The 20,519-nt window shown below is 37.0% G+C and overlaps 3 protein-coding genes across 8 annotated transcripts; 2 read left to right on the forward strand and 1 right to left on the reverse strand.

Moving 5' to 3' along the window:
- Positions 1-244: 244 nt before the first annotated feature.
- Positions 245-2,689, forward strand: LOC140978567 (uncharacterized). Of its 2 annotated transcripts, XM_073443724.1 has the most exons (3): positions 245-679; positions 2,374-2,411; positions 2,446-2,689. In XM_073443724.1, exons 1-2 carry the CDS (start codon positions 363-365, stop codon positions 2,381-2,383), a joined length of 327 nt encoding a protein of 108 aa, XP_073299825.1. In that variant the 5' UTR covers positions 245-362; the 3' UTR covers positions 2,384-2,411; positions 2,446-2,689. The 2 variants fall into 2 exon arrangements, with proteins under 2 accessions (XP_073299825.1, XP_073299824.1); XM_073443723.1 differs by having other exon boundaries at positions 2,374-2,689.
- A 221-nt stretch (positions 2,690-2,910) lies between these two features.
- Positions 2,911-13,899, forward strand: LOC140978566 (coilin-like). 5 transcript variants are annotated; one of them, XM_073443720.1, is made up of 16 exons: positions 2,912-3,198; positions 3,965-4,029; positions 4,114-4,389; positions 4,509-4,727; positions 4,944-5,013; positions 5,483-5,584; positions 5,668-5,733; positions 5,804-5,869; positions 5,961-6,294; positions 6,702-6,727; positions 7,740-7,937; positions 8,107-8,178; positions 12,765-12,911; positions 13,006-13,171; positions 13,255-13,302; positions 13,387-13,899. In XM_073443720.1, the coding sequence occupies exons 1-16, from the start codon at positions 3,004-3,006 to the stop codon at positions 13,698-13,700; spliced, it is 2,364 nt and encodes a 787-aa protein (XP_073299821.1). In that variant the 5' UTR covers positions 2,912-3,003; the 3' UTR covers positions 13,701-13,899. The 5 variants fall into 5 exon arrangements, with proteins under 5 accessions (XP_073299822.1, XP_073299821.1, XP_073299819.1 ...); XM_073443718.1 differs by having other exon boundaries at positions 2,913-3,198; positions 4,108-4,389; XM_073443719.1 differs by having other exon boundaries at positions 2,913-3,198; positions 4,108-4,389; positions 6,705-6,727.
- Positions 13,900-15,182: 1,283 nt separating this feature from the next.
- Positions 15,183-18,570, reverse strand: LOC140978571 (protein-tyrosine-phosphatase MKP1-like). The gene is made up of 2 exons (XM_073443731.1): positions 18,344-18,570; positions 15,183-17,812 (listed from the first exon to the last, which is right to left on the reverse strand). Coding segments are annotated over exons 1-2 (2,343 nt in total). The 5' UTR covers positions 18,346-18,570; the 3' UTR covers positions 15,183-15,471.
- Between the last annotated feature and the right edge of the window lie 1,949 nt (positions 18,571-20,519).

Genomic DNA, 20,519 nt, shown 5'->3' on the forward strand with positions numbered 1-20,519 from the left:
TTGAAAATAAAATCAATCAATCAATCAATTAATTAATAATTTTATTCTAAGGGAGGATTTAACATCGTATAAATCATGTAACAGAATCAGTTAATTATGTGGATTTCATACACGGTTGAGTCCTATTTTATTTTGATTAGATCTCTTATATAAGCTCACCAATTCCTATTCCTATTTTATTTTGATTATATCTCTTATATAAACTCTGAAATGTGTCCATCCTACCAATAAATAAAGATAAAAGTTCGTTCAAGTAACGGATGATTTGGTCTTCTATTACCATTTCTCAGCCTTAAGGCGAAACCCTCAATTGAAATCAATTCGGCGCATTAAGTTCGGAACCTAAACCTTGCGTTCGAGTTATGATTCACGCATTGGCTATGCGAAGATCGGCGGCTCTCTACTGTTGTCCGAGAGGCATTGTCGATTCAGCGAGTTCGCAGCTGCAACAATTTAGGGGTATCCGAGTTAAGGTGCTCAACAACAATTTGGATCAAGCCTTACAGGTGCTGCAGCGGAAGATGCTGTCCAGTGGTATCGAACGGCTGATAAAGAACGAGCAAGTACGCCACATCAAGAATTCCGAGAAACGTGTTCTGGCTATGAAGAATTTGGAGCGCAAGATTCGTGGACAGGACCTCGCTCGCAAGCTCAAAGCGATTCTCGTTCACAAAGTCAGGTAAAAAAAATCAAACATTATGATATTTGTTTTGGGCTGTGATATCAGTTTATCATTACTCTTTTCGCACGCACTTATTTGGAAAAATGCACCAGTGCAGCCAACTGAAAAATCTTCGAACGTTAATGTAAAATTTACCCAAAAATAATTAATTTGCTTTGCTCGTCTGAAGTCCTGGATCATCCACTGATAAAAAATGCATAATATGTTAATGTTATTTCCCCGTGATGGTGGAGATAAGATGTCGAGCCTTTGTTGTTTTGATATATGACGAGAACGGTGAAATTTTATTTTCTGTAGAAGGTCTATTACTGATGAATTCAAATATTTTCTGGTAGTGGGAGAAAGTTAAAAGGATGCCACTACTACGAGAATTGTGCTTTGAGTTAAAGAATTGGTTTCTGTTATCAAGCTGAGAATGATATTCTGTTAATGATAGGTAATTATGTTGCGTATGGTAAAGAATTAAGGATTGGGAGTTAGATTGTTATCTGAATTTGGTATGTTTGATTTACAATCTTGTTACTATATTTAGAAATGAAATTTTACGATGCAACTCTTTGTTTGAATGATAAATTCTAATGTAAGTTTGGGAATTATTGTCCCAAAACAATAAAAAGATAGTTCCAGGAATGCAGGTCTTGGGAGTGTATTAGTTTATTTCGTTTCCTTTCGTTTTGCTGATTGTATTTTACTTAGTGGCTTATAGCAAATTTGAGATTGACTGAATGGATAAACAGTAACCAAATTTGGAGGCCTTGTATTTCATGTAGATCATGTTCGATTCATCCATTCCATTGTGTGCTTGATTGTGTCAATGAGTAGATATTGTGGTTGAATTAGTAGGTTTATTGAGTCCGAGTTGGATTTTTGAATGAAGCAAGACGCATGTGTTGCTAATGTACCAACCTTCGTCAGAAATTTGACTGAAAATTGGCAGGTGGGATCTGGGAAAAATCTATTTGCTTTCCCACCTTTTAATGGAGAAATAAAGGACATGAAAGAAAAACTCAAATACTGAGCGAATTATTTGTGGAAATAAAATGTCCTACATTGAATGGATGATGAACAGTCTCCTCTGTTGAGCAACTAGTGGAGGCTACAATCATCCAGATATTGTTCACTATTTTGTTTACTTCAAGATGTAAAAGATGCAGCATAGAGGTGATTACATTTTTTCGTCAACGCTTTTCATTTTTCTTTTGGCACTTGTGAGATGTGCCAAAATTTATGGAACTTCACATTACTATGGGATGGGCAGTAAGGGTTTAATGTCCTTCCAGGTCAATGAAGATCTCATCTCAAAGTAATTTCTTTTATACAAAATTGTTTTGATTATTGATTATTTTCTATTACTAAAACAATGTCGACAGCCAGTTGTGCGTCTGAAGATGTATGTTTGTGAGTCATGAATGTGCCCATAATGAGGAATTATTATACCTATCACATAATTTCGAACTAGCGTCTACAACTGCAGCAAATATATAGTTTTGTTTGGATAGGCAAATGTATCATTTTGTCCCTAGTTCAAGCTGTTCAAAGTTCCTGGTAAAATAAAGTAGGGAGAGAGAATCCATGCCTACTGTTCTACACTTCTACTTTAGTTCCTAGTATTATATCATTCTATTCTTCAATTGTGGTCTCGTCCTGCTGTAATTCATTGTGGCTGACATATACTCATTTGTCGCTTGCAGGGGTCTATGAGGTCGTTTCAAGACTGCAAGGGAATGAAGCGATAATTGTTCCCATTTTTTACACTCCCTACGGCGTTGCCATAACTCGTAATTTTGTTTATTGGAAAAACATGAATGTCAACACAAATAATGATGCAAAAAGTGTCATTTCCATGTAATGCAAAATAACATCTATGTATCACGATTTTGAAGTTTCTTGGTTGTTTGACTACCATCATGGAACAAAAAAAAAAAAAAGAAAGCCAAATCAGTTACGTTGCATGGGGCTGGAAGATGCTAGCAAAGTTTATTGTCAGCTTGATCTTGTAGGATTCAATCGAGTTGCCCAAATCGTTTCACATTGGCAATGATAAATTTTTACGCTGGAATACTTCATTTAGCTTGATGATAAGTTTGTCACTAAACTGTATATTGCTGTTAAAATAGCAGCCACAATAAATGTTATAACGAAAGAAAAGAAACAAGAGAAAAGTTAAAAGCACAAAATCATAACCTTAAAATATGGCTAATTAGTATCAATTACTACATAATCTGGATGGTTTAGAGCGAACCAAAAAAAAAAAAAAAAAAAAAAAAAAAAAAATCAAATTCCTAGAACTGAGTTAGCATTGGAAGAATTAGCTCTGGGCTATGGAGGACACCAAGAGAATCCGACTGGTTTTCAAAGATGATGACATACTGAGCGAACCCCAGAAGTTAGAGGGCTTGAATCGGAGCTGGGTACTGCTGAAACCGCGCCAACACGTCACCGTTTCCGATGTTGCCTCACATCTGCTCCACGCTTTCCAGCTCCACCAATCTTGCCCTCATGGCCTTCTCCTTTCGGTAAATTGTTTTTTAAAAAAATCCCCACGCTTTGTTTATATATTTGTTTAATCCATGTATGCAATTCATGCTCAGGATTTGTGGGACCAGCAGCTCACAAGTTTCTGCTTTTGATTTGACACCAGGAATGTGCATCTTATGATTTACTTTTGCTCTTAATTGGTGTGGCTGTCTACTGAAAAATCTTTTGGTTTGAAAGATTTTGCGCAAACCGAGCAAGAATGTGCTGTCTCTCTCTTGATTTTATTGTTTAGCATTGTGTAGATGTGTATATTCGACTTCCTGCTGTAGAGTTAATTCATACATGTAAAATTCTTTTACATGCATGCTTTTTTGGTTTGCCAAATAATTTAATAGCTCCGGCTTTGGTTTATGATAGTTTTGTTGCGATTCATATATGCTTTTGTTTTTCCCTATTCTTTCCAAAATTCTTTCTATGTCCTTCAGGTTATCCTGGTCATTTTGTTGATTCGTTGCCTATATTTTTTAGTTTAATTACTTTTTATCTTGGAAAAGAGTTGATTATTTGGATTCTGGATGTGACGCTGTAAGGAAACAGCTTACATCCAGCCGTTTTCTTCACAAGAATTGTCCTTCCTTGGTGAAAATGGTGATTATAATTAAGCTTAAAGAATCAAAATGCTTCGTTTTATATTTGGTTTTTTAGTATTTCAATTATGAGTTTGAAATGATGCTCACATTTTAGATTTAGAGGATTTTTTTTACGATACTTTTTGGTCTCATTGTTTCTTAATATTTCTTTCAGATGTCTGGCTTTGTGTTGCCATCATTTGAATCAACTTGCCTTTTGAATGATAAAGAAATTATCAGGTTAGTTCAAAAGGTGTTTTGCAATCAGAAATGCAGAAGATATGATTATGATTTTAACTGTTGCATGTGTGGAATTAGAGTCAGGAAGAGGAGAGAAATTTTATCTATCAAGGGAAATGATAACGCTGATGCTGTTGAGGAACTGAGAGCCATGGAGAACCATTATGTGCGAAATGGTGTCTTGCTTTTGGCAAGTGAGGAATTTGAGAAAGAAAAAGGAGGTTCTGAGAGTGATGACCCTGAAGTTGAATATGACGAGGAAGATGAAAATGTTTTGGAAGATATGGAAGGTCCTTCTGGTGGAAATGCTGATCCAAGAAATCGAAAAAGGAAAGCATCAGTGAAACTCCAAGGCTCTAAGTACCTTCTTTCCCTTGCATTAATTTTACACAAATAGGCATGGTTTTAGTTCTGATCACACTCTTTACTCTTCATGGTTCTGTTGAAATTCATACAACTTCCTTTTCTTTTCAACATAGGAGGAAGAAACAGCGGGCTAAGGCCTCTCAGATTGTTGCTGACAATGTTCACATAGAAAAAATCGAAAACTCTCATCAGGGAGGAGTCCTTACAATACAGAAATGCCTTTCTCAAAAGGAGAAAAAAACTGATTATGATGCCAAAGATAACATGGAAAACAATGAGGAAAGTCCTGCCCCACTTGACAAGAGTGATTTGCCTGTGGATGGCATGAAGCGGTCAGTTAATCCATAGTCTTTTAAATTCCTAGAGTTTTTTTTATTAATGTTATTATATCAGACTAATTTTAAATCCCAAGTTCAGAATAGTCTCATCCTCTTTTCTTTTCCATTAACTTTGATGTACACAATCCATCTCTATCCGTAGTCTTATTGTTTATACCATCTCTTTTTTATAGAATTTCTCATATCTTTGTTCTGCTCTAACATTTCCAGAAATGGTGAAGTTCAAAAGAATGACAAGGCAATTGAGGATACCAAAATTGCCTCAAAGGAAACTAAAAAGGTTATCTCCTATTAGCTGTAAAGTGATCTTTATTTCGTTATGTGGTAGCTTTTAGAGAACAAAGTGTTGAATGGTGTAGTTCTTCTATCTGGTTGGTACCAGTTGTTATGACTTATGATGATTCCAATAGCACAGCATGATGATTCCTTCCAAGAATCATATAATTTAGAAGTTTTGTGTGAATAAAAAATCTGCTTCTCTGTTGAAAACCCCTTGTCACTGAACCCAGAATGTACTTTTAGCTTTCCTTGATTCATTTCCTAATTGTCTCAATGTGAACTGTTCTGCACTTTCAATTTTCATCACTGTGATTTATCTCTTAGGATGCATGATGCATGTGATGAAAATTTTCTTTTTTCGTGACCGAACTGCGATTTTGAATCAGTTCACCATTGACTATGCTGCTTGATCGTGCTCTATTTTCCAAGATAAACCAGAATCTGAATGTATTTACAATGTGCATGTGCAGGTTCCAAGTAGAAGTGCCAGGCGGAAATATGCGAAAAGGCGATGGATGAGGGAAATGGCAAATATACAAAAGAAAAATGCAGTCTGCGAATCAGAGGGTCTTGTAAGCTATCAAATACATAACTTAAGAGTTCTCTTGTACCAGTAATTTGAAGTATGTTGGATATGACTGGCTTAATTTTGCAGCGAAATTGGAAAGAGGACCAAGCTTACGCTGAAAGGAAAAAGGTGGATGGCCAATCAAAAGGACTTGTAAGTGATCACACTTTTCTCGGCCCCCCCACTTTTTCGGCGTTAAAAACTGAGTGCCTCGATCTTACAGCAAAAGTGGAAAAAACACCAAGCGCTTTCTGAATGTAATATGGTGGATGGCCTACCAAAGGGATTGGTGAGTAATCTTATTTACTTAATACTGACTTTGACAACCTTGCATGTCATTGGCATGTCATTGGTATTAAAGTGAAGTCTTAAATGTGCAGCTATGTTGGAAGCAATCCCCTCAAAATAATCCTCGTAGTGGCAAAAAATGGCAACAGAGTCAAACCAGTTGGCTTCATGAACATCCAAATCAAAATAATGATAGTGATGTACATGAGCACATCACTCGGTTCAATGGTGATGTACACGAGCAGCCGACTCAAAATAATGATGATGCACATGAACAGCCAACACATAATGATGAGGATACTCATGAACTGCCAAATCAAAATGGAGACACAGCTAAGCAGTCAATTCTGGAAAGTGATGAGGAGAATGAAGTTGTTCCCATTGTAATAAGGCCAGGACATATCCGCTTTGAACCTTTTGAAAAAGGTCTCAATCTCTGTCTGTGAATATTTACTGTCTAAATGTGTGGTGAGTTGTTGATTTTAATAAATTCTAAATCTTTGATTCCAACAATAAGAAATTAACAGAATCTTGGTTTACTGAAATTAATCATGGCTGACTGAAACATCATGGTCGCTGACCTTGTAACGTATTTGGCGCATAGTGATGTTATGGTTTTTTTTTTAGCTTAACGCAATGAATAAGTTTTGATTTTCCTTCCTATTCCATTTTCGTGCACCTAATCTACTGATTTGCCAGTGGAAGAAATTGTAGAACGCTGTTATGTGACTGCTCCTGAGGACAAATTTATAATATTCTTTAAGGTCATTCTATTCCTATTTTCACCATGCCATATTTCTCTGAATATCTGATGCCTGAATTTTATTTTTCAGCAGAACAAGATGTCCAGCCAACTTTGGTATGTCTTCTAGATTTTTCGCATCCCTTCTTGATTTGCAGTCACGTATTGTGAAAAGATTTCTATAGTGTATTGGTTTCATTAACAACTCCTTACCACCACCATTCCCCAATTTGGTGCCCTAGTTGCTCCTCTGGTTCTAGCAGGTGTACTCAAGCTTTTTTTTTTTTTTTTTTTTTTTTTTTTTGNTACTCTAAATTTTTGGGCCTTTATCAGAGCTCATGAATTTTCAAACTCGAACTCAAGCTTGATCTGCTTTGAATTTAGTTCAAATAAGGCTTCACATTATTATATTACAATAATATTCAATATTAATAAAAGGCAATATTAATTAAGGGCCCAGGACTTGGCTCACGAGCTTCAAATGATCGGGGAAAAGCTCAAGCTCGGCAGACGGCATTATTCAAACTTCAGCTTATCTCAAACCCCTATTCAGGTTATTGGATAATGCCAACAAGGAATAACATTTTTCTACAATCTAAAATTGGCCTTGTAAGCTCTCAAATACAGTGAAATTAAATATAGAATATTTGAGGATCACATTGTCCCAGTAATGTGAATGGAAACAAGTATTTTACCAAAAAATCATTCTTTTAGACACTTGAAACATTTGTGGTTTACTTATTGGAAATGATCCGTTGTAAAGCTAGGAAATGTGAGATCCATTCTTGTCTCAACCTCTTGTGAGGATGGTACAAGGCTTGGTTGAGATAAACAAGGGAGATCAGATATACATAGTATCCAGAAATTGCTTGTAAGTTATAACATTGGTGTAGCAGCCACCATGTCTCCCCTCTTTTAGAATGAAAATGGCTAGATCTTTATAAATTTATGCTATTTCAACAAGTTTCATCAAATACCTTAATCATTTGTATTCCTTTTTTTTTCCTAGAGATTGTGACACTCTTTTCCGAGCCACGTACTCTTGGTTTCCTGCTTTACAATTATGTTGATGCTTACCATTCAGAGTTTTGCACGTTCCCTTTTTAATTAACTTGGGATTTTCTCTCAGGAAACCACCCAGTGGAATGGGATTACTAGCAAGAAGAAGGGCCAAAAATGGGGATTGGCCAATTCTCCATTTACTTCACGTAATGGCTATAAAAATCCAGACAATGACAATTCCAAAGTATTTGCAAATGAAACAAGGGAACAACTTATAGGAGAAATCGACTTGGAGAAGCTTCCTACTCTTCCTGGCATGCCTAAGGTTGATTCTCATTTCTCTTTCTTTCGAGAATGATTATGATTCCGTGTCTCGTATATTGAGTTCCTCTGTATTAATTATTATAGAGGCTAGATGGAATATGTTACCTGATCTTTTAGCTGATAACATCTCACATGTGAAGAATCTAAAAGGATTTTTTCCCATTTTGCAGGAAGGTGATCTCCTTGCATATCGTATTCTGGAGTTATCGACAACCTGGACCCCAGAGATTTCAGCATATCGAGTATTGCTCAATTTATTTGTGCATTTAGTAAATATTCCAAAATATCTGAAGAAATACAGATTTTTTCTTCTTATTCCCATGACAATATGCAATTCAAATATATAGTTGATGTGATCCCATCAACTAAAGAAACAAAATAAGGAAACAGAATAACCAAAATCAAATCTAAATCAATCTAAATCAAATTTAAATCTTAATCAAATCTAAATCTTAAATAGAATATTCTTCTACACTCCCCCTCAAGCTGGATTGTATATATCATGCAAAACAAGCTCGGAGTTTAATTAATCGAAAGCAGCTCTTGGAAGTGCTTTGGAACATAACTGAGTTGAACAAATTCACCTTCTCTGATATGAAATGTCTATCGATCTCAATATGTTAAGTTCTGTCATGATGAACGGGATTCTTGGCTATGCTGATAGCAGCTTGACTGTCACTAAACATCTTTACTTTGTCTTGTGTCTGAACCTTGAGCTCTTTTAACAGCCTTTGAAGCCACATTCCTTCACAAATTCCTGATGCCAAGGCACGGTACTCTGATTCAGCACTACTGCGAGAAATAATAGCTTGCTTTTTGCTTTTCCACGTCACAAGGTTACCCCAAATATATGAACAATAACCAGTGATTGATCTTATATCTGTTAGTTCTCCTGCCCAACTAGCATCAGTTTAGATTTCTATATCTTGATTTTTAGACTTTCTGTACAGAAGACCGTGTTCCGGAGTCATCTTCAGGTATTTCAATATTCGAATCACTGCTTCCATATGATCCTCGTTTGGATCATTCATGTGTTGACTGACTACACTAATAGAGTATGTAATGTCAGGTCTAGTATGAGATAGATAGATGAGCTTACCAACTAGTCTCTGATACTTTCCTTTATCCACGAGGCTTCTGTCCTCACTCCTGATCATCTTCCTATTAGGATCCATAGGTGTGTCCACAGGTTTGCATCCAAGGAAACCTGTTTCACTTAACAAATCTTGTATATATTTTCTCTGAGATATGATAATTCCTTCTTTGGACCGAGCCACTTCCATTTCTAGAAAATACTTTATGTTCCCAAGGTCCTTGATTTCAAACTCCGCAGCCAACAAATTTTTTAGACTAATAATTTCCTCTGAATCATCAGCTGTCAGTATGATATCATCAACATATACTATGAGAATGGCAATTTTGCCTCTTGGTTTGCTTTTTACAAACATTGTATGATCTGTCTGACACTTGTGGTACTCATTAGCGATCACAGCCTTAGCAAACCTATCAAACCAAGCTCGTGATGACTGCTTCAGGCCATACAGAGACTTATTAAGTTTACATACTAACCTACTGTTTGGCTTGGTTCCATTCCTGGAGGGATAGTCATATTAAATTCTTCTTCTAACTCCTCATTGCATTTTTTACATCAAGTTGGTGAAGAGGCTAATCTAGATTCACTGCAAGAGAGAGTAAAACTCGAACTGTGTTGAGTTTGGCAACTGGAGCAAATGTCTCCTGGTAATCAATCCCATATGACTGCGTGAAACCTTTGGCCACAAGTCTAGCCTTGAATCTTTCAACACTGCCATCTGCCTTGTATTTTACTGTGAATACCCACTTACAACCAACTGGGTTTTTGCTATGTGTTAGCTCTACAAGAGTCCATGTATTGTTCATTTCTAAAGCCTGAAACTCCTCTTCAACTGCCTTCTTCCATGCTGGAATCCTTAGAGCTTCTTCTACAAGAGTCCATGTAAATGTTTTGAGAGTTTTGAGTTGTAATGATGTCCTGGATATGCTCGATAAGTTTTCTCCTTCTATAGGCACGTAGTTCGGAGTTGTGAGTGTTGACTTGTGGTTGTTTTAAATCAAGTGGAGCTGTTTTAGTAGTAGGAGTAGCCAAGGTTGGAACTATTTCAGGCTTGGGGATGGACACAGAAGTAGATATCTGTTGGGCTGATGCTGGAACTATTTCAGGCTCGAGAAGGTACACAGGAGCGGGTATTTGTTGGGCTGGTACATCATTGGTATCTGGGAAAGGATCCGACGTCCGGTTTTCCCCCTAGAAGTCGGATTTTGAGAAGTAGGGCTGATGTTCAAAGAATGTTACATTCATGGTATTGTATACTCTTCGAGTGATTGGAGAGTAACACTTGTAACCTTTTTGGTTGGAGGAGTATCCAATAAACATACACTTTAGAGATCTTGGATCGAATTTAGTGCGATGATGTTGGTGAATATGAACAAAAGAAAAACATCCAAAAACTTTGAGTGGTAGATCTGAAGAAAAGGACTGAATGTGAGGATAAACATTGAGAAGTGTCTTACGGGGGGTTTGAAATTTTAAGACTCGGCTTGGCATCCTATTGATGAGGTACGTTGCAGTAAGAATGGCCTCTCTCCATAAATAAGGACATTGTTGGTGAACATGATAGCACGGGCAACTTCGAGTAAGTGTCTATTTTTCCTTTCTGCCACTCCATGTTGTTGTGGGATATCCACACAAGAACTTATGTGAATGATACCGTGTTTGGAAAAATAAGATCCAAGGACATAGATGAAGTAATCCTTAGCATTATCTGTCTTAAGGACTTTGATCTTGCTCTGGAATTGGGTGGATATCATGGAGTGAAAGGTTTGGAAGATCATGGATGTTTCTGATTTTTCCTTCATGAGAAAGGTCCAAGTAATTCTTGTGTGATCATCTATGAATGTAACAAACCACCTAGCCCCATTAATATTCTTGATGCGTGAGGGTCCCCATATATCACTATGAATTATAAAAAATGGATATGAAGGTTTGTATTGTAAGCTCGGATATATACTTCTTGTATGTTTGGCAAGTTGACAAATTTCACATTGGTAAGCGCTTGAACTTTTATCAATGAATAGATGGAGAAACAACTTTCCTATATAATCAAAGTTAGGATGACCAAGGCGAAGATGCCATAACATAACTTGGCTTTCAACATACGCTAAATTAGAAAAAGACACAAAATTTGGGAAACACTTGACTGAATTTGATGTAGGACCAAGGTCTGGTGAGTGAACTTGTCTACTGAGGAGATTATTTCCTTGGAGTAAATACTGGCCATCATGCATATCATCACTGCCAATCACCTTCCTCGAATCCACTGTCTGAAACTCACAAAGATTGGAATAAAACTTAGTTACACAGTTAAGATCCCGCGTAAGTCGACAGATAGAAATCAAATTACAATTCAATTTTGGAACATAAAGAACAGAAGAAAGTTGAAGGTCCCTTGTCAATTGAATTGATCCTATTCCTGCCACAGGTGATAAAGAGCCATCAGCTATTCGTACTCCTGAATTATTCGTGCATGGCTGATAATTTTTTAAGAGGCTGAAGTCTCCAGTCATGTGATCTGAGACCCCTGAGTCGATTATCCATGGTTGTAATGATTTATTTTTGACAATATGAGCATAGGACATGATACCTTGGTGTGCAAGAAGCACTGTGTGTGACTCGACAGGTGCGTGGGATGATTGTCCGGGGCTCGATGTTTGATTTAGCATTTTTTGCAATGCCTCTATTTGCTCTCTGGTGAAAGGACTACCCTCGGTACTAATCTGTGTGGTAGTAGCATTATTTGACGGGTTTATCTCTCAACCCGAGTGTTGGATGGCTTCCAATCTACTGGTTTGCCGTGTAATTTCGAGCAAGTAGCCTTGACATGACCCAGTTTCTTGCAATGGTCACACAATAGCGTGTGAGAGTGTTAAAGTACTGAGTAACGCTCATATCCCCTTGTTTAAGATCATACAGTCTCGTCTCAACCTCAAGTAGTTCAGAGGTATTTTCTGTGCTTGAGTATGTTTCAAGTGCCGCATCCCATATGTCCTTGGCTGTTTTGTGAAGTAGGAAATTTTCTCCGACTTCAGTAGTCATGAAATTTATCAGCCAAGACATAACAAGTTGATCATCAATCTTCCAGGATCGGTGTTTGGGATCCGTAATCTGCGGAGCTACGGTTTCACCCGTGAGATGTCCATCTTTTTCTCTACCGCAAATATACATGAACACAGATTGTGACCATTGAAGATAATTCTGGCCATGGAGTTTGTGGTTTGTAACAATATTAGAGGAGAAGTCAGCGATGGAGGAGATTGGGGAATTGACTTCGGAGGAAGTGACTTCCGAGGAAGATATATTTGATGTCATGCCGTATTTGGTGCCGTATTTAGTCATGATGATGGCCGGACGAATGAGGATGGAATGAGGATGAAAAAAAAAGGTGAGGACTGCCGGACGAATAAGAGTGAAAAGAGGCGGATGAAGAAGGAATGGGGACTGCCGGACGAATGAGAATGAAAGAGGCGGCTGGGGACAGCTAGGGTACCGAGATCGGCTCTGATACCATGAAGAAATATAGACTTTTTCTTCTTATTCCCATAACAATATGCAGTCCAAATATATAGTTGATGAGATCCCATCAACTAAGGAAACAAAATAACACAAATAAGGAAACAGAATAACCAAAATCAATCTAAATATAATCAAATCAAATCTAAATATTAAATAGAATATTCTTCTACAATATCAGATAACCACAATTCTTCTAACTGTTCTTTTACTTTTATCTAGGTTGGAAAAGTATCTTTTTACAATACTGAATCCAATCAGGCAATATTGGCACCAGCGTCAGATTATCCAATTGTTTCCAAGAAGGCGGATGAGGTTGAAGCTGAACCACTAGATAACTCTCTTTACAAAGAAGATGGTTCGTTGGAGGTAAGCCTTGTGGATCTAGATTATTATTTTTTCCCCTCCAGCCTACATTTTTTACAACTCTTAATGATTCGCTCTTGGATCATCCTTCATGCAGATTGATTTTTCATCACTTGTTGACGTCCGTATTATCAAGGATGGAAGTTCAGGTTCAGTTAATGTAGATGCTAGTTTGGTGAGTGAGGGTCCTCTGGACAACAAAAAAGCTTCAAAACCAGGGTCATCTAGCCGCATCAATACACAAACAGAGATATCCGGCACAGGTATATAGTATGTACTATGGTTCATTTTTAAGGTTGAAAATCCAGTTAACTAGGTTTACTTAGCCACACTGTCCTGTTTGTAGAGACTGGAGAACTAAACCAGAGTGAAGAAACAGTACCCCCTTCTGCAGGTATTTTTCTTTTCCGGCATTATAAATTTAGTTGCTGACGTGTGTGCTTCGATGATTTGACACTGGCTGGGTCTTTTCCTTTAGAAACTGGGGATTTGAACGTTTGGGACCAAATCAGTGAGGCCCTAGATGCCAAAAAGGAAAAACTATCACAAGAAAGTAGTTGGGGCAAAACTAACAAGAAGCTTCAAGTAGTTGACAGAACAAGTTTTGTAAAGAACGCTAAAATGGTACAACCATCACAAGGAAATAGATGGAGGAAGAATGCCTCGAGGGTACAACAATTGGGGGAAAATAGTCCTCAGAAACAGAGTTCAGCTCGTAAACCATGGTCCTATATAGCTCTGAGAGGACGTGCGCTTGGCCCAACAATGAATATCCTAAGATCACGAGAGTAGATATGAGGATGAGTACTGTTTTTAATTTAAGCATCGGCGGGTCTCGACTTTTGTTGTCCATCTGCGATAAATGACTGAACACTTCTATATCATTCTCCATCTGCTTAAACACCTGAACGCTTCGGAGTTTTTTTGTAAATAACCATGGTGGCTACTCGTTGGATGGTATCTTTCTATTTCATGGGGCAATTTACGCGTATTTTTTACGAGGATTTCGATTCCACTCATAAGCTAAAAAATGTATTAGTGTTTGTTTAAATTTCGTTAAACTGATATTCGATTTGCGATTATAAATAGTGATTTTTATTATATTTTTGAAAGCATTAGATAACTCTCATATTAACAAAATTATTTGGCATCAAATTCGATTCAATAAATGGACAACTTGAAAAACACCCGAGCTGAAAGGGGCATGGTTCGGTACAGAAAGTGGACAAAGTTTACCGCACAAGACTAGAGGACGATTGCACAAATTAAGAATGGACCTAATAGGATTGAAATCATCCTGGAATTAAAAGATTATGGTCATATGTTTGAAAAATATATATATATATATATATAAAATACACTAGCACAATTTTTTTGCTTGGAATAGCTACTTTCAAATTACGGAATATTCCCTCTGTGTACAAAGTCTTGCACAAAAAAAAAAAAAAGGGATTTCCACCTTACATCTCACAAGCAGAACGACGAACTCATCCCGCTTCAGGATGCCAATGCATCTGATAAGAGCAGCTGCACCCAGAATGAGAAATCAACAATCCTTGCTTCCTATCTCATTCTCATATCCAACTAGAAACCATGATATCATTCGTTGTCTAACAAGAAGTAGTTATGCAGGAGTTGATCCCTCACCTTCCACTTGTTTCTCATTTTAAAGGTCCTGTGGTGCAGATCTAGTCTCATTATAGCTAAAACAAATCATTATAACAATATCCCAAACACTCTTGTCGCACAGGCAGTAAATTGTACTAAACCAGGAACCATTTCTTCTATGTAATAAAGTTTTTCTCAAGCATAGATGCATAAATAGCATATATGTAGACATGCATCACTACGATTTGCGTTATACATGATCAAATTCCGATGACATTTTACATAGATTTCTAAAGAGTGAAACCATGGAATGAGCATTCAGATTCTTGGATGTTAAAACACAAGACACTTCCGTATGGCTGTCAGCATCATGCACACATTTTCACGTCTTTAATTTTTCTTCAAAAAATAAGAAACTGACGTGTGATAAAAAAAACTATATATGTTGAAGAGCTCGTCACAGTTCTAACTTCGATCTCTCAACTTCCTCGGAATGCCACGAGAGGAACAGCGTTAAGAAAATATATATATGTTCCAAATTTAGCGTCCTTCTTTAACCATAAAACCTAGAGAGGACCTTAAAGTTGTTTCTATTGTTCAAGAACACGCGTTCAAAATGCTAAAATGAGATAATAGAATGTTTAGCTGTGAAAACTATGCACAAAATAGTAGAATATTGCTCAACTTAAAAGGATCAAGTACCTTCACCGATAATTTATGCTGAAACTCAAAGATTAAGGACAACTGCTTCCAAATGGTATGACCATCTTCAAATTCACTCTTTTATTGTTCACAGATTATATGACTTTTACATCCTAAACGTACATATAAAACGACAGCAATTTGTACCCAAAGCTCCATTTTTGTACAAAGGTCACATGTAAAGACTGGGTTACTTGTTTCTGAGCAGTTATATCATTTGAAGTAAATCGTATTTTTTCATCTTTCAAACTGATTAAAACTCATCATAAGGAACATAACCATTTGCATCTGAAATTGGCCTTTTCCTCTCCCTCTCGGAAGAAACATCACTATTAAAGCTGTTGCATTCAACATCTTTCAATACATCATTTCCCATGTAGCTTGTCAAGTTTTCTGTATTATGAGACACTTCAGCAGATGAGGGGAGGATCATCCTAGAAGGAAAATGGCTGCACATATGCTCTGAAAGGGAGGGAAAAGTCTCTCCACAGGATGAACATGGACCTGATACTTTTGGAACACGACTGGGAGAAATTTCCTCTTCTGGTGGAGAGAGAGCTACATTATAAATTGAACAGACACTTTTACCTACAGAAACAGTTTCCTCCACAGGACCACGCCTACCAGGAGCAGCATCTCTGGATTCGAGTCCATTAGGAGATGGCTGAGCTGACACAAATGTTAAGTCAGACCAGTTGGATGATGACGGGGAGAAGGTAAATGAACTTGAATAATCAGAGGTAGCTGGTGAAAGTGCCGGTGATGGTGAACAGGACTTTGATTTACTAACCAGAAAAGACGAAAAAGAATCCACCAAATTGAATGATGGTGATCTAGACAATGCAATCTCAGAAAGAGGAGCTGGAAATCCCACTTCTTTTAAGTTACTTTTGGACCAACCAGGGCTGCTGGTTACATACGAAACAAATGAATCAGGTGAATCACACTGACTATTGGAACATACTGAAGCATCAGAAGCCGATACAAAATCTTCAACTTCTTCACAGGTATCAATTGAATAGAGTCCATTACTTACTTGGGAGGCACTATGGTTGACTTTAGAAGAGGTAATATATTTTTTCAAAATACCACTCTCAAGGTTTCTCCTCAATCTGTTCCAACCATTCCCTCTCGCTGGAAGACATGTTTCGGATCCTGCTTCCAATAACGGATATGATGGTGCAACTTCAATAGGAAGTGCTCTGTGAGATATTTCAAAATCTAAATCATGCTCTGAAAAGCCACTAGAGTTGATTTTAGACGAGGTAATAAATTCTTTCACAACACCACTGGCAAACTTTCTTCTCAATCTGTTCCAGCCATTCTCTCTAGCAGGAAGATGCGTCTCAGATCCTGCTTCCAATAACGGACATGGTGGTAATACCCCACCAGAAAGTGCTCTGTCGAATATTTCGAAATCTAAATCGTACTCCGGGAGTTTCCTTTGCCCGACAGGTGGATGAGCTGCAGCGGGCACCATATCAGATTCCACAGGCATGCTTTCTTTCTCGGATTTTACAGAGCAATAGCCGAGAGCATCCCAAAATTCAAATGTCTCTTCACCTTCTTTGAGAGTAATAACTGGACCTTGGGCCCTTTCATAACGAATTACTTGAGAGGCAGCTGCCATGGCATTATCTGACATCACAGGGGAGCAATGCTTCCCGGTCCATACATATAAAGCACAAGGAATGTGAATAATGAAAGCACCTCGAGAGTCAAGTTTTTGTTCACTGGGTTCACACAATATTTTTGGTACAAGATGCAGGGGATCATATGGTGAGTGAGGTGCCATAAGGTACATCCTAAGAACAGAAGTAGGGCTTGCAGGAAGAGCATGCACTCGTTTTTGGCACTGCAACAGTTGGCAAGCAAATCCAACATTTGGGTTAGTCACTCCTCTGGCTGCCTTTACATGCTGAAATGCATCATCAAAGCTCAGCCCCTCTTTCCACATAAGATATGCAATGACCAACGAGTTTGATCGCGACACACCTTGACAGCAGTGTACGAGAACGCGCTTGCCTTGTTCCCGAACATCTTCAAAATAATCAAACACATCGTAGAGAATACTTGTTATATCCTCGGACGGGCAGTCATGCAGCCAAAGTGTTTTGTACACAAGTTCGTTCTTAAAATATTCTGGGCAAACAAACCCCACACAGTTCAGCACATGAGTGATCCAATTCTGGCGGAGGATTTCACGATTCTTTGCAACAACATCACTACCCAAATATATATGATCTAAAATCCTTGAGCACTCCTTCTCAAAAAAGGCAAGCTTGTCTTTTCTAAAATCAAATTCTCGGGGATGTTTATCTGAGGCTGAATTTTCACGGGGTGTTGCGGACCCAGGCCTTACACCAGGGGTCGGAGGATTTGGCCATATACCAAGATCATCTGACCCAGCTTTTGGCCATTCTTCCAAACTCGGTCTGATGATCGAAAGAGGTTGAAGAGGCGGCAAACAAGCTCGGGCTTTGCTGTTCCATTGTGGTTTAGAATTAGACTTTCTTGGCGGACGTTCAGTCCATGAAACCGACCTTGAGTATGTCTTCCAACTTTCACCTGGTGATTGCTCCTTCTCTTCATCCCTTATCATTTCAAAACACAAGGTGACACTCCGTAATCTAATTCAAGCAAATTTAGGTGCTTTTATAAAGATCCAACCACATGAAAATCAAGTGTCAACATTGAAAAAAAAAAACCTGAAATACAGATCAATCAAAATAATCAACCAAACACTAGTCAAACTTCCCTAGAATCCAAAGAAAACATCACTTTTTTGTATTTTGAATCTTGAGACCTTTCCAACAGATTACACCCACAATCAAAGAAAACCCCGAGCGATGGGATCTTTAAAAAAATAAAAAGGAAATTAAAAAATATTGAACTAGATTCCGTCACATTAAACCCTTGACCAAAGTTTCTTCATTTCTACATGACCCAGTAAAACCCACTAAACATCGCTAACAAGTATCAACAAAAAACACAAAAATCATAAACAAAGCAAAATTCAAATTCAATTCAAGATAATATCAATAAAACTCCAAATACAAAATAACTAAATTAATTAATAAATTGGTCCAGAATTTTCAAGGGAAAAGGAGAGCAGAAACACTTACATGAACTAAACGTCCTTACAAGTTGCCGGGCACAAACAACAGTCGTTTGATTAGCATCCCATGGTGGTATGACAATTAAGAACAAAAATTAATAATAATAAAACAAGAAAGATCCGTTCGACAAAAGAAACTGGGGAAAATGAGCAAATAACTGTATTGTCTTTTCTTTTATTCTTTTTTTGGGGAAAAAAAGAAGAAATTAATTATAGATAGAGAAAGGAGAAGAGGGTCGAAGAAGAGAGTGGGAAAGAGTCGCATGTAAGCCAAAACAAAAGTGAGAGGACAGCTTAGCGCTTTTATATTTCCATTTATGAGGTAGTCAAGCTTGACTTGCCATCATGGAAAGACCCGTCGAGATTTTAAATCGCATTCTTTATATATAGAAAAGAAGAAAATATATTGTATATTTAATTAACATAAAAAATTTGATATGTTATTATTTAGATTACCCATGAAAAAATATTAATATCCGTGCTAAAAATATTATTTATTATTGTAAATATGAACAGATTTGACCGATCTCACGGATAAAGATCAATAAATTATATATTTTGGCTTATTCATCAGCTCAAAATATAAGATAAAATTAGTAAAAAGTTAAAACCAAGACCAATATTTTACATAAATCATCGTAGATCAGATTAAAAATGAAAAAAGAATTAAACTTTGATATTCGAACACGTCGAAATAGCAAAATCACATATGGGTAGCTAGTGTTTATTTTATTAAAACATATTTATCTTGAACCAATAATAATATCTTGGGGTCATTGACTTCCATATACATCCTCCATCCATCCATCCATCCATCCATCCATGGTCTCAGTGGGTGAGACAAGAATGTCTCTTTTAGGTCAAAAAATGTGCTATTCGGTTAGCTGGTCTATAACAATTAATGTTGAACTCATGAATATGGCAAAAGGTGGTATTCTTTTTTTTTTTTTTTTGGTTGATATGTTATATTTTTTTACGCTTCCTTTCTTTTTAACTGTGCTGTGTCTTTAAGTAGTTCTTTTGCACAATGTGTCTTTATTTTTCAGTTTAAGTTCGAATTTAAAATTTTAAAAGGGTGTCTATTAAGGAATGATTGCATTTTCTGTAATTTGAGGGAAAAAAAATAGTCCATTTCTTTCTTGATTTTGATCGCATGTTTATAACCAAATTTAATTTTGTTGGACATTGTGATGTTTTGGTAAGCAGCCTTTGATGAAACTAAATTTTTTAGGCAATATGGTTGAATGACTGCTCCATCCTATAGAAACATGATGTTCCGTCTTTTATGCCAGACTGTTGGAAATCGAGCTTGCTGGTTTGTGATCAGCCTGTTTCTTCTTTCTTTTCTCTAGAATCTTGGAATTTTTATTTCTTTTATTTTTCTGATTAATTTTGAAAATAGTGGTTGAAATACATAAATGATTGCGACGCAGGTACATTAATGTTTGAGTTGACAGTCTGATTCTCTCATGCAAATTCATAATGTAGATAATCTAAATTGTTGAGTTTGTCAGAGACGAGTAGTGGAGTGACTGGACGGACAGCTTGGTTCCAACTCTTTGGTTGGATCCAAATGAATGAGGCTAATTAAAGTGGCAGAAGTATAGATATTTTTATATATGATGTTTTCCAAACTGTGCTCGCTATTATGGAATGACTTTTGGCCCTCTTCCCTGGAGGCAAAGTGTCTCAGTCCTCTTCTCCTAGGTATCAAATACGTACTATGTTTGCTTTTCAAAAAGTTCGAGATCCACTCATTGCATCGCACACGCAAAACAGGAAGGGATATTATTTACTTTTTGCTACTTAAAACTTTCAGAGGAACATTCACTTGGATTATTCAACCCAATTCTAGTTGATATCGTTGATACACTTAATTTCTTACACCAGAATAAAATTTTCTGATGATGCATACTGTTTCTCTTCAATCAGATTCAGGTGATAATCAATTTCGTTTTCTACTCTGGTTATTTATAAATTGAATCGATTTATCTCATGCTTTTGAATTTCTAAGAGACCGTGCTATTTGATTTGGAATATTTGCAGTTCAATATAAAGTTTCTCCAATACATATAGTGTCCAAAGCTAAGAATTCAAATAACTTTTTTTGGATATATATATACATTTTCGATCTGATGTTCATCTATGTCCTTGTCAATGAGGTGTCATTCATCTATTGCATA

This window comes from Primulina huaijiensis, chromosome 6 (assembly GCF_012295235.1).
Source record: "Primulina huaijiensis isolate GDHJ02 chromosome 6, ASM1229523v2, whole genome shotgun sequence".
Taxonomy (NCBI): Eukaryota; Viridiplantae; Streptophyta; class Magnoliopsida; order Lamiales; family Gesneriaceae; genus Primulina; species Primulina huaijiensis.

What these genes read in the sequence shown, in the direction of transcription:
- LOC140978567 (XM_073443723.1), top strand. Translation starts at nt 363, where the DNA reads ATGATTCACGCATTGGCTATGCGAAGATCGGCGGCTCTCTACTGTTGT.
- LOC140978566 (XM_073443718.1), top strand. Translation starts at nt 3,004, where the DNA reads ATGGAGGACACCAAGAGAATCCGACTGGTTTTCAAAGATGATGACATA. An exon ending in GTGAAACTCCAAGGCTCTAA is followed by an intron (nt 4,390 to 4,508) that starts GTACCTTCTTTC and finishes TTTTCAACATAG; the next exon opens with GAGGAAGAAACAGCGGGCTA. An exon ending in ATGGCCAATCAAAAGGACTT is followed by an intron (nt 5,734 to 5,803) that starts GTAAGTGATCAC and finishes TCGATCTTACAG; the next exon opens with CAAAAGTGGAAAAAACACCA.